The sequence below is a fragment of the Ischnura elegans genome, chromosome 4, assembly GCF_921293095.1.
Source record: "Ischnura elegans chromosome 4, ioIscEleg1.1, whole genome shotgun sequence".
NCBI lineage: Eukaryota > Metazoa > Arthropoda > Insecta > Odonata > Coenagrionidae > Ischnura > Ischnura elegans.
Window position 1 is genome coordinate 41559875 of NC_060249.1, and position 13322 is coordinate 41573196.

At 37.7% G+C, this 13322-nt stretch overlaps 1 protein-coding gene across 5 annotated transcripts in view; it reads left to right on the top strand.

Annotated features, from left to right (window-relative positions):
• LOC124157353 (neprilysin-4-like) overlaps nt 1–13322 on the top strand; it is a 34824-nt gene that overhangs the window by 5770 nt on the left and 15732 nt on the right. For 2 of the 5 annotated variants that reach the window (XM_046532010.1, XM_046532012.1), the window contains 9 exons: nt 217–466; nt 563–738; nt 3807–5093; nt 6083–6282; nt 6692–6871; nt 7207–7439; nt 7942–8164; nt 9714–9905; nt 10027–10189. In XM_046532010.1, coding sequence (XP_046387966.1) covers nt 217–466; nt 563–738; nt 3807–5093; nt 6083–6282; nt 6692–6871; nt 7207–7439; nt 7942–8164; nt 9714–9905; nt 10027–10189 — 2904 coding nt within the window. Of the gene's footprint in view, nt 1; nt 467–562; nt 739–3806; nt 5094–6082; nt 6283–6691; nt 6872–7206; nt 7440–7941; nt 8165–9713; nt 9906–10026; nt 10190–13322 lie in introns of those variants that run through there. The other 3 variants (XM_046532013.1, XM_046532009.1, XM_046532011.1) reach the window with 3 other exon arrangements.

Below are 13322 nucleotides of genomic sequence, written 5' to 3' on the forward strand. Positions count from 1 at the left end.
GGTCCCTAATAATCGGGAAAAAAGCCTGCTTAGTTAAAAACCGATGAAGTCTGATCTCTTTTTCAATAACTTTTTAGTAGATTGTGATGAAGTAAGTGTGACTTTATAATCTTTGTTGCACAATATGTTTTTTTACCTGTGATAGAATGTGCACATGATTTCCAATGTAAATGTTGCCATTATTGAGTAGAAAAAATTATTTCATTATTTAAGTAGTAGAAGCTCTTAATGGACAGCATAACTTGGAAGAATTTGAAGATAGAGATTTGATCAGTGGCATTAAGACAAGTTTTGTACCACTTCTTGCCAATACTGTGCCTCTAAATGTTTTGCCACTATCTCACCGGAGGAGGAGACGCAGAAGGCAGATAAGGGATGTGATGCATGGATTGCATGACAAGGGAAACATGTCGACATATGATACTATTGAATGGGCTGCTGTGAAACCTCCTTATAAGGATCAAGGGTTTGTTTTCCTGTTTATATTTTCAATTTAATACATTTATTTTGTATGTTATATATATATGTATTTATTTAATTATCCAATATTTATCTTGTTTAGGGAAACAACCACCAATGGACAAGAACAAGGGGATGAAGGAGGTCCTGGAAATTATGAAGATGAGGAAGGAGATACCAGTTTCGAAACATCTTCACAATTATTTAAGGAAGAAAAAAGTGATTGGGAGGACTTCTGGTATGGTAGAAATGATGAAAGAAGCATTAGACAAGCTCAAGGTAATTTTTAAAAATTTCTTTGTCATTACCGACAGATTTCTTTAATTTGTCAATGTTTATCATTCTCAATTTAATTTTCTGTCTTGGAACTTAAATTTTGTTGTTCTTAGTGTATCCATCTACCCATAAATTTGTTCATATATTGAAAGCCATGTTTCAAATAATGGAAGTTATTGTGTGTGGAGACATCATCCATAATTTTACGTCTTAATGGGTTATATTATGAGTAACTCAATTTATACGCTAGGGTCTTGCTGAAGGCTGCATGTCTCATCCGCCATCAATGGTGAACTTGTGGTCCTTTCCCCTCTCCATTTTCTTTAAATTATCATATGTGGAAGTACATATGTATATATAATGTGGGATTGGCATTCCCTTTTAACTCATTTTCTTCACTTGTCCCGATACTGCATATTGCTTTTTCCACTTTTTCTCTTGGATACCTTCTGACATCCTATCGTTCAATCTCACCTCTCACTTTGGTTCTCCTCTTATTTTTTCATCTCATACTGCCTTTCTTTCATATCCACCATCCTTCTTTTCTTCTTTGGATTTTGTATAAATCACATAGATTTTTTCTTTGCGATAATTTTTACTGTCTTTTCTTATGTTGACACACATCCAATATAAGATCAATTTTTCTGATACCATCATCCTCAAGCTTCTGTTCCATATCTTGGCACCATAAACCACTGGCGTTCAAACGTTGTACTTGAAGATTTCACCTTTAATTATGCGGCTCACATGCTAAATTAGCAATCCACTCTATACTTCAATGCTTTCCCACCATAGGTTGTTCTCTGCTATATTTTAGCATCCTATCCTCCTTTACTTTAGAGCCTATGACTTTCTGTCTTTGCCATAAATTGCATACACATACTGTGGCATCCCACCCCCGACTCGCCCGGATACCACAATAGAACCGGGGGGAGACGTCGCACAAAAAATAAAAAAAAATACAAATCCGCGAAGATCCCTCCCGCATGGGACCTACGGGACAAAACTATGCCACTCACTTCTCGTAATTCAAATAAATAAAGAAAATATTCCCCTTCTGTGAAGATGATTGCGGGTGGGGGAGTTCCCGATTCAAACTTATGGGTGACGTTCGGGCGCTGATGCACTCGTCCAACACGCATTTACGGGAAGGAAATCAGACGGGGCGAAAGGAAGGATGAAGGATATTTTCAATGGGGTGACCCGTGGAGGAATCAGAACAAAAACACTCTCTCAAAACACTTTCAATTAAACAAAATATAATTCACACAAATAAGGTTGCATATGACAAAAAAGCAAAAGGAACCCTCTTATACGCTAATGAAATATGAATTGGTGAAAGCCACTTATGAAACATCGATGATAAAAAATAAAAAAAACAATAAAACTTGGTTTCTGGATGAAAATCAATATAGAAAATGATGATAACAAAGTAAAGTTCGGTGGTGAACACGTAAATATGATACAAATTCAATGATTTCTTGACTGGGGAGGTAAATGATAGTCCAATCCCGTCGAATGTAAATTTAGGGTGCGAACGTTAATTGTACTTGTTGACTGATTTCACTTTCACTTATGTAACGGGTGCGTTCCGTGACTGTTTGTCTTAACTTGGCTTGGCAGGAGACACAAGGGGGCTTTGGGGGGGGGATAGCTGCAATCTTACTTTATCGTAGTTCGAGTCTGGACCAGGTTGGATCCAACACTCTCTCGTTCCATTTACTGCACTCCTTTCTCCCTTGTTGGAGGAAGCTGCATCCGGAACGGAGATAATGCGTCCTCTTCAGCTGGTCCTTTGCTCCTTCGGACGGGGGGGGGGATTCTTCTTCCAGATCAGTCTTTCTGAAAATACTTGGGCCCCTTGTCTCCTCCTGCCGTGCGTCGCACTGATTTTGGGCAAAGGCTCCGCCCGACAGTCACTTAGGAATTCTCCTCGTTCTCTTACGCGCACCACCTTTTATCATACCTCAACTAGGGGTGGGGGTAATGCACAATGAAGGGAGGGAGGAGTAATACGCCACTCACTCAGGGAAAACCCGAGCTCCCCTCCTCCCACACACACACACTCACACACAACCATTCAAAAATCGGCGAAAACACATTCATCCCCTCTTACTCATCCACGCCTTCCTCCACGGGCCATGGTTTGGGGGTGGGGTCTTGGGAAAGGTCGTGGAACGAGTGGGTAAACTGGTAGGGAAGAAAATGCGCCGAGTATAAATGCACTGTAATGGGGCTTGAACCATTACAATACATGCATTAGGTCTACAATGGACTAGTGGCACTACTCATTCTTCAGGAGAGACCTGCAGGCAGTCAAAAACTTGGACATCTTCTTCCCTCCTTCATATATCTCCCATAAAAGTAACATGCCAATCTGTGACCAATCGGCAGTCATCTTTCTTCTAGCCAGGCAAGCACTTTATATGCTGACTTAGGGAGGAATAGGATGGAGATTCTTCCGAAAGTGGCCTGATAATTCAAGGAAAGTACCAAGTGACTGGCTAGGAAGCAGTTTGCACTCCAACCTATTAGCTCCCTTTGGATTGGCATTTGTAGCAGGCAACCAAAAACTGAGGTCATTTTCACCATGAGGCAATGAAGGAAGGGTAGAGAGAAATGCAACATTAGAATTAGCCTGCATTTCACGAAAGACACCACAGCAGTTATGGCTTTACTTCTTATCTGACGGATGTGGTGTGGTACTTGAAGTGCCCTCTACTAAGCTCTCATCATAGATCAGGCAGTCTGAAAAATCTCTGCTATCTGCTGGGATTGTAACCTAGACCCAGAGGGTGGGAATCCAAAATACTGACTGAAAAATCTTTCTCTCTCACCCATACCAGGTCAAGTGCAAATTTTGAGCTCAAATGCAGATATCTAGTATTCAGTGCATTACTCTGTTGTGTATGTGAAACATTTGATGAAGTGCTGGCAGTTAGTATATGCTCATTTTAAAGTAATTGCTTCTAAATGAATTAGGTACTCTAATATTTCATTGTATGCACATACATATTTTTTGCCCAGAAATTCACACAACCTTTTATGTATTTTTCATTTAATTTTTCCAGCGCAAATGATGCTTACCCTAATGAATCAAAGTGTGGACCCATGCGAGGACTTCTATGAGTATGCTTGTGGACGGTGGCCTGAAGTGCATCCAATACCTAGGAATCGTGCTGGTAGTGATACATTTGAGATCTTAAGAAGCAACATTGATGCTGTAGTGCGTAGTTTGTTGGAGAACGAAACTGTTGAAGATGAGACTGTTGAAGAGCATGGCAAAGAAGATAATTTGAATGTGAAGAGCAAGTTAAGTGATATAATGTCAGCCCGAGAAGTAACCAGTCATGAGGAATCAGACTCTTCCACTTTCCCTGTAAAGCAACAAAAGAAAACACCACCCTTGCCTCCCTCTGCTCGGCATTTGGAAATGAAACGTAATAATGAGAGAGCCCTTCTTGCAGAGACTACCACGGAGAAGGGCTCAGCAGTTCATAGGACTGAGAAAAATGAAATTATTCTTGATCCTCTGCTAATTTTGTCAGATTTGTACAAAACAGCTACCTCATCTGAAGAAGTCAAAGATATTGTTATTGATGATTTCTTATCAAATGAAGAAGGTGTTGTGAATCTTGAAAAGATAAATCAGACAGTTTTGGAAGAAGAGGATGTCACAATGGTGAATCCCATGAACAAATCAGTGAAAGGAAGGGTCAAGAAATCTACTCACCTGTTAACTGTTGAAGATGTACCTGATCTCCTTGCCCATTCACATGAGAGTCAGCTATCAAATAAAGGTTTTACTCTACCTTCCACCTCAGACCAATCTAGTTCCAGGAAGATGTTGACTCTATCATTAGTGAACTCTTCAGAGAGTGAAATTTCAATGCAGAATGGTGACCTTTCAGAAGTGAAGAACAAGAGTATTGTGAACAGGTCAGTCATGGAGATAAATGACACCTTGAGAGACAAGTTGAAAGTGGGGAATTTGCTTCCGAACAACAGTGGCATGAATAGCATTGAGGTGATATTTCCTCATAAAAATCAGAGTATAGAAGAGCTTAAATTAGAGGCAAAGGATTCTCAGGACTCTGCTTCAGTGTCTTCAATCAAAGGTACTGATAGAATCCGAATAAAATTGAAATCACCTCCATTCACTGTTGTTGATGTTACTCAAAAGATAAATAATTCTAGTAATCATCAAATAACATCTGAAAAATATGAGAAAGAAGAAAAATTTGAAGATGAAAATGTGAGACATGTTGATGAGTCCATTGGTAAAAATAAACAGCCAAGTAGACCAAATGATGCAATAAAGAAAGCACGCCACTTGTATCAATCCTGTATGAATATTGGTGAGTTTTTTGCCTTTTTATGTCTTTAGCATATATTTTCATGAAAATACTTGCCCCTCTTTCAGCCTGATAGTTTTATTAGTGTATGAAATTAGTATTTTTTATACTATGAAGCTTATTTCTTAGGAAAAAGGTAAAGCGAACATGTACTTATCTCAAAAGTGAGCCATTATATTAAGTGTCATCACTGCTGCCTCATTTTAAGGGGAATCCCAACCTTCAGTTGTCCCTTGGCTCTGCATGCCCCTAATGGTTTTCAACTGCTTTTGTTATACACAATTTTTCTTCAAATATTAGTAGGGGTGTAAAATGTTGAAAATGCTTGCACGTGCATCGTTATCTGGATTGTTAAATTAGAATTTCACAGACTTCATGTGAAATTTTCTGGTGTTGATAAGATGTTTTCTGATAGGCCAGTGGCGGATACAGAAAAAACTCAAGGGGGGGGGGGGCAGAGGCACAACATATCTTGAGTTGTCTTAACTTTTATCGTAATAAAATATGATCAAGTCACAGGCTAAGTATATGAAAATTTTATTTAAAGTGATTATAAACATGTAAATGACAATGCCATCTTATGATATAAAAAAGCTACAATTGTGGTTTTGCAATGTTCGGCAATACAGGCGGACCCGCAAGGGGGGGGCGCGCGCCCCCCATCTGTATCCGCCACTGTGATAGGCACACTTGTGTAAAAAAATACCATGAGTGAGTCTTGAGCCCATGTCACTACTCTTAAAGTAAGAGGGAACCTCATCACTTACTGCACTTCTTCTTCAGCTTGAGTGCTCCATGAGATTTGCAGATAAGGAATTTCCATGTAGCAGTCTTGCAGACCCAGACATTTGGTGGGGAGAGCCGTGACACATTTTCTGCATTTCCTCTCCAGTTTCATTTAATATTTGAGTTATTAAAAATCAATTGTGTATATGTATCCCCTTATAGGATTATTGTCTTATAATTTTAATTTCACGTAACATTAATTTCAGATATAATCGAGAAACGATCAGAGAAGCCTTTGGTGAAGCTACTGGAGGAGCTTGGAGGAGGTTGGCCTGAGCAAAATAAAATTTCGAATTCATTTGAGTGGACATCTTTAGCTGCTAAACTTCGCTTGTTCAATAATAACATCCTCATTGCAGAGTGGATTGGACCAGACATTCGGAATTCTTCGGAATATGTGATTCAGGTAAAGTTACCCAATGTTTTTGGTTTGTAGGAATTATTTTTTATCGTGGAGTTATCAATTTCTATTTCATTTACTCATATTTATGATGGGTGCTCATATATTTAAAATATGTATTCTGCTCATTTTACTCTTGAAAAATTGTTGTTGTGATTATTGTATAATTATGTATATTAATTTACTCTAGTTTGAATTTGCTTAAGTCTCCCTCGAGTCTTGTGGAGTTTCAAAAAATTTGATAATTATTAAAGTGTAAATTATCATTGGAATGATTTGCATGAGTAACTCAATTTTTTTATTCAAATATATTTTCTCAATTTCATTTTGTGAGTTTTACCTGCACTTTGAATAACCCCTTCCCCCTTGAATCAAAAATGTGTATGGTCCCAAGAATGACCATGTTGTTGTGTAGTTGGATGAGGCAGGATTGGGGTTACCAACACGTGACTACTTCCTGTCAACATCAAATACAGAAGCTGTGAAAGCCTACCGTCAATTTATTGTTACGTTAGCCCAACTACTTGGATCTACTGCAGAGGATGCTGAGACATTGGCTGAGCAATTAGTCAATTTTGAAATACATCTTGCTTTGGTGAGAAATATTTTTTATATAACATAATTGTTACATCATTAAATATTTTACATGTTCTTATTAATAAGCTTGCAATGAGCTATTATGTCCAAAATAAAACTATAGATATAGATATAAACCACTTTGGAGTGGACTATTCAATCCTTGGGAAAGTTTTTTATGTATTTCGAATTAGCTTTGTTTAAAATAGTTCACTAAGGAGTTTTCTTCATCCTGATACTTAAATGATTCTGTTCTATCAATGGTTTTGCAAATGCAGTCATGGAAGTTATCTAAACTTGATGTGCTATTACCTTAATGTTTCACTTTTTGCATGTCTCTAATATTGGTTGAAGATTACTGCAACGCATGAGGAAAAGAAGAGTTTGAGTGAGCTGTACCATAAGATGACTGTGGATGAACTATGTGAAGCAGTTCCAGGAATCAATTGGAGACAATATTTGGGAACCATATTAGAGTCTACTCATCGAAATTTTGATATGACTACATTAAATTCAACCACTGTGGTGGTGTTTGGCCTGCGTTACTTCAAAGATCTTGTGGGTCTCATTGAAAAGTATCCCCCAAGGTTGGTGAATTATTCTATGAAAGATAATTTGTTCTTTTTTCTGTAAATTTAGGTGATTATTTTATTTTGTTCACTGAAGAGTTTTTTGTTTTGTGCATGCAATGTATTTTATCTACTGACTATTTTTGCCCAACAAAAATACAGTAACTTGTGCATTTTATCCCATGGCTGCTTAGACAGGAAAATATTTCTTGTACATAGATGAAAAAGGTAAAGCTCGCTAACAGCCAACAAGAGTAACATGGGTTTAGGAGTTGGTAGAAAAAGTAGCATTCAGCCTGTAATAGAAGTACCCAAGAAAAAAGTGGAACCAATGCATCCTTAATTATAGTTATTCTAAATTCCTGAATTATGTATTATATATAGCTACACATAAAATGTTTATTTATTCATGAATTTTTTTATTATAGGCTCAATTGTATGCTTTCTCCTCATCAGTTATGCATTTATTGATGTTGGAAAGAGATAGATATTTATCATAAATGATATTTCCTTCAATCAGGACAGTCCAGTCGTACATGTTGTGGAGGTTTGCATCTCATCGAGCGGGAAATCTGGACAAACGGTTTCTGGCTGCCATTGCTCAGTTACGTAGAACATTGACTGGAAGAGAGGAAGAACCACCAAGATGGGAGACTTGTGTTGCACACACGACAGCTGCTCTAGGACATGCAGTTGGGTCCCTATTTGTCAAGCGGTATTTTGATGAGCAGAGTAAGAGTGATGTGAGTGGTTGAGTATCACTCAAAATTCTCTGAGTCCCTAACATGACACTTCCCTAGGCTAATCCCAGAAGTATGGATAATATGGGTTAGAGAATTCACTATAGTTTTGAGGGTAATATTGTATTTTCTGTGAAGAATTCACATTTCTCAAAGTCCTAAAAAGCTATGAGCATGGAAAAAATCCCATGGTTATGAAATTGCCTTGTCTGGTGAACTATTGACTTTAAAATTTGACTTAAAAGTTTTTTAGAGATGTTCATGAAACAAAGGTGACCCATATGCGGAGTTATTTCTGAAGTAATCTTTTGGTTGCTCTTTCACATAGTTTCCCTAGAAGTCATGGGCATAAAAATAATTGCTCCAATACTTCTGTCCATTACTCATTGTAATTCTTAGTGAAGCCTGATTGTATCGCTGGTTTCTAAAAGATGTGATTAGTACAGGTGACAATCACTGATACATTTTGGATTGGACCAGATATTTTGGGTGTGATGATGAGGAAAACATGTCAAACTGGTTAGAATTCCCCAGGAACTGAAAAGGATTAATTGAGAGTTGCATACAATTTTGGAAGATCTTATGTTTGTTGCTTTGAATTTTTCAAAAATCATAGAATTCTCATCTTTGTTGGACTTCAGTGTTCTCTTAATTGTTGCTAGGATTGTGATAGGCTCAATAGTGAAGGAAGAACTAGAAATCGGATTCCCTTGGGCACTCCTTCCTCTTTCATTAGCTAATTTGTGGTGTATATTTCTTGATTGTTCTTTGAATTTGTGATACCATTGAAGTCATTTGGTCAAAGAAGTACTTATAAAAATAGCAACACAATGAAGAAAGAGTCCTTGCAAAATATAAATGTCATAGCAAATGCAATAGTTTTGTCAATGACACTGCTTCAAAGGGCTTGCTTGATATCAAAGACAGTCTTCTAGAGGAATATGATTTTATTAATTATTGAATTCATATTTAAACAGTAGTTATGATGAATATGCAGTACTTCCTATTTGCAGAGTAAAAGGATGCCAATTTGCATTAGAATAGTTTTTAAGTTTGAGATGAATAATGGGAGCAGAAAGTTTGACTAAGCAGTTTTTGACTCATTCAAAATAAAGACACTCAAAATTTGTATTTTTTATACCTATTTTCCTTTGTAAATGCTAAAAGCAGAAGGCCAAATGGGGGAGCAGTTCAGTCAAAAAATACAGTTGTGAGATATGTGACGAAAAGTAAAAACAAATCATTGAAAATGGTAGTGAAACACAAAAAACAACCATTTAAGTTAAGTAATGATATTGCATATCTGAGCAGTTGCCGTATTTCTCGGAATATGGTCCTCCCCCCCTAATTTTGAGGCTTCAGTTTCGGGTAAAGTTAAAAAAGTGTGTTTGAATATTGTCCACCCCTTTACTTTTACCATGGGCATTTTTTTGAAAAAAAGGGGGGACTATATTCAGACATTTACAGTATTTTCAACTTATAAATTTTTTTTAGAATCATGTTTTTTTAGTTGGATTGAAAATTGATATGGTGATTTGATTCTCTATCTTAGACCTTACGGATGACCTCAGAAATTCGATCATCATTTCGTCAGTCTTTGTTGGATCCTGAAGGAGCCACTGCCTCTTGGATGGATGAAGAGACCAGATCATTGGCTGTGGACAAAGCGGATGCAATGTCCCTCCGTGTAGGCTATCCCGATTCAATTCTTGATCCTGATTTGCTTGACCTCAGATATAAAGATGTGAGTTTCACTTAGCAGTTCCATGTCATGCTCTCTAGTAAAAAGTATTTTAGGACATTATTTCTGTGATCTTTGGAAATTAACTTCATTGGAAATCTTTTTCTCTTTATTTCTATTCAAGTTGAAAATAGACCGTGAACAGTACTTTGAAAATACACTGGCCGTTTTGAAATATCTGACATGGAGGGAGCATTCCTTCTTAGGGATGGAAGTAGATAAATCTCAGTGGAGTGCATCTCCAACAGAAGTGAACGCATTCTACAGCCGCAACAAAAATCAAATTCGTAAGTTTATTCATTTTGCTTCAATTCCTTGTCAATAATACTGCTTCTTTGACAGTTCCTTGGAATATAACTCTGAGAAGAAATTTTTCATAAGTAACAGCTGTCAAACACCTGATCAAAATCCCAGCATACAATGACTACTAGTACCTATGCACAATATTATGTAACATCAAGTGGAAGGTCTATTTAACTTGTGCTCATAATCCTGGGAAAATCACTCACTATATCAGGTGCACTTTCCATGTGAAGGTGAAGGATGAAGCCCCTTAATTCCCACATTCGCCTTACCTTATCACTATTCTTTTGCATTAGTGCTATTTTACAGAGGAATAAGATCTGCATACTTTGTATATAATTTTGCAAAGCAAACATCTCAAAACAATTATTGGTGTTCGTTTCAAAAACCACATATCCATGGCTGCATGTTGCTCTAATTTTAGCTACATTTTGACAGATGTGGGATTGTTGGGGATGGTAAGATGTGTCGAATCTCTGTGGGTAAGCAGAAACCTTTCCAGACACCACACAAAAAATTGGCATTATTTGGCTTGTGCTTGAAGCTACATACCCATTATTAATACTAGGGATGGGTCGAATAGTAGATTTCTCGAATTCGAATATCGAATTCGAATATTAAATCATTGCTCGAATATTCGAATACCTCGAATTTCGAATACCTCGAATACTAAACGATGAATGTGAAAATGTTTGACTAGGTCGCCTATGCAGCAGGAAACCCAAGATTTTGGCGAGTAATTGTGATTGCCTTTAAAGGATTCAAACAGGAATTTAGCTGATTAATGGAATATTTTAATTTTATGTAAACAATAGGGTAGTTTCCTTCATTAAAGAAAACGAAAGGTATTGATTGTGATTCGTTACCCACCATTAGTGTATTCATAATATACAAATTATTTCGTTCTAGAAATACCGGTTTAGACTAATGGCAATGTTCAATTTTACCTCATTTGAAAAAGGCCAGATTGGCGCCTATGCGATGCCACTCCACGTGACATCACGGGGACCTAGTTTCTACACGAGAGGATCGGAGTTTTACATCGTCTGAGGTTACCAATGCATGCATGAGGCACAGAGCTCAGGGAAACATGTCTTAATAATCACACAGTCTGTTTGATAAGGTATTAATAATCCTTATTTAAGCCAAGCGCTACCAGCTAGCATGGTACTCGGCTACCTGCTAGCATCCTGCGTCGTAATAGTGCTCAGAGGCCTCGCCCCAAGGTCACCTCACTTGCGGCAGCGGGAACCAGAACGACGTCACGCGGAGTTTTTCCCGGCATTCATACTTACCCGTCGCGTTTTCGCGCGCTTAAAAATTTTCACTTTTAATTTAATCGCGAAAAATAGATATCGTCTTATAAAACTCTAAAATCGTTAAATACGTAGTTCAGGAGTATTAATATTTCGATTTAGGCAATAAAAAATAATAGGAAACCACCCTATTTGAGCATTACGCCTCCGTCGTATTTCTTCTTCTTTCCGGTATTTATTTTCCTGCGCAAAATGCTTAAATAAAGTCAGAAATATGTCGTGTTTGGTCTTATTCTTTTTTAAATTACGCGCACATTACTAATATTTCAATCCAATAAAGGTGTAATAACAATTGCCGAAAGTCATTGTTAGACACCTTTCGGGCTAGTAGATGACTCATGCAGCAGTTGACCTCGAGAAAGGGGGAAATTCGAAGCAGGTAGGTAGAAAAAGGTCAGTGGGTGAGAAAAGGGGGGAGGGCCCCAGATAGCACAAAGTAAGTGAGTTAACCGTTTCTTATGGTTTTCTTACGGAAAAAATTGATAAGCAGCTTATCGTAAGCTAAGGGACTTATATAAGGCAAGGGTAAGACGTTAGGGACGTTTAGGTAAGGATTGCCGTCAAATATCCTCAGGCAATGTAAGTCACTTCTGTTGGAGCGCCAAAGGCGGCTGAACAGCGTACTAAACATGCTACGCGGCTCATCTTGACATGAATTTAAAGGCTATTGGGGAAATTTAGCGAGTTTTTATAAGGGCTGAACAACTGATAACAGATTTTCCCGTAAATAGAAAAAAATTAATAACTGCAAGCAACCGGCTAGTGAAGATATAAAGCATAGTACAAGTACTCTATCGATGCGGCGGAAAGAAAAAAAAAATCACACTAATGTGGATCCGAACGTACGATCTTCGGTACCGAAGCCCTACACGCTAATCACTGCACCACGGCAGTTTTTGAGTGTGGTGTAGTTACTAAGTATATATCCGATTACGTAAAAAAACTTGTTTGGCATGTGCATGAAAAACTGAATTTATTCAAGGTCCATACATTTTAACATTTATGAATTTTAAATTATGGTTTGATAAACCGATGACTACAATACGTATATTAGATGTTCCTTCCGGCATTTTTATATTATTCTACGTTGGTATTCTTGTGAAATTGTGTTTTTCTTACGACCTTCGTTAAGCTATCAGTTCATAAATGTGAATGATTTTCAAATTATGGTGGTATGATGTTATTTCTCCTCATAATATAGAAGCGCCAATAATAAAAACATTGTTTTAATGCATAAAGGCCTTAATTAACACTCTGTAACGATGGGATAATAACAGCATCTACGGAAGTGCTGAAAGTTTGGCATCCATTTTGCCATTACTCTGGATGTTTGTCGCCCTGGCCGTAAGAAACCCATAACAAGCTTACTTGAGAAGCGACTTCCTTATTTCTTCCTTTCACCTTATCTCAATGACTTATAATGTGCTAGCTGGGGCGTGAAACACGTTTTTATTGTTCTCGTAACTCGATATTTTTTGAAGCTAAGGTTTTTGTAATACAATCCCTGCGCGAGCTGGGATCTTTTGTTTGATTTCGGAGAAGAGGAAATCGTCAAGAGTGGGTGAGGCGAATGCTGAATGGAGGGGGATAGCAGATCGTGGGAAATGCGCCAATGTCACTATCCCACGGCACTGAGTTCCTCCCTATGGTAGTTTCATCTCCTGGGGAAGATTCAAAATAAGTGCCTGTCATTATTAGCCACAAAGGACACACGGCAAACACCTCCTCTCATTTTATCAAAAGATGGATGCGGGAAAATGGTCAGTGGGGAGAAAGAGGGAAGGGTGAAACACGATTCTAT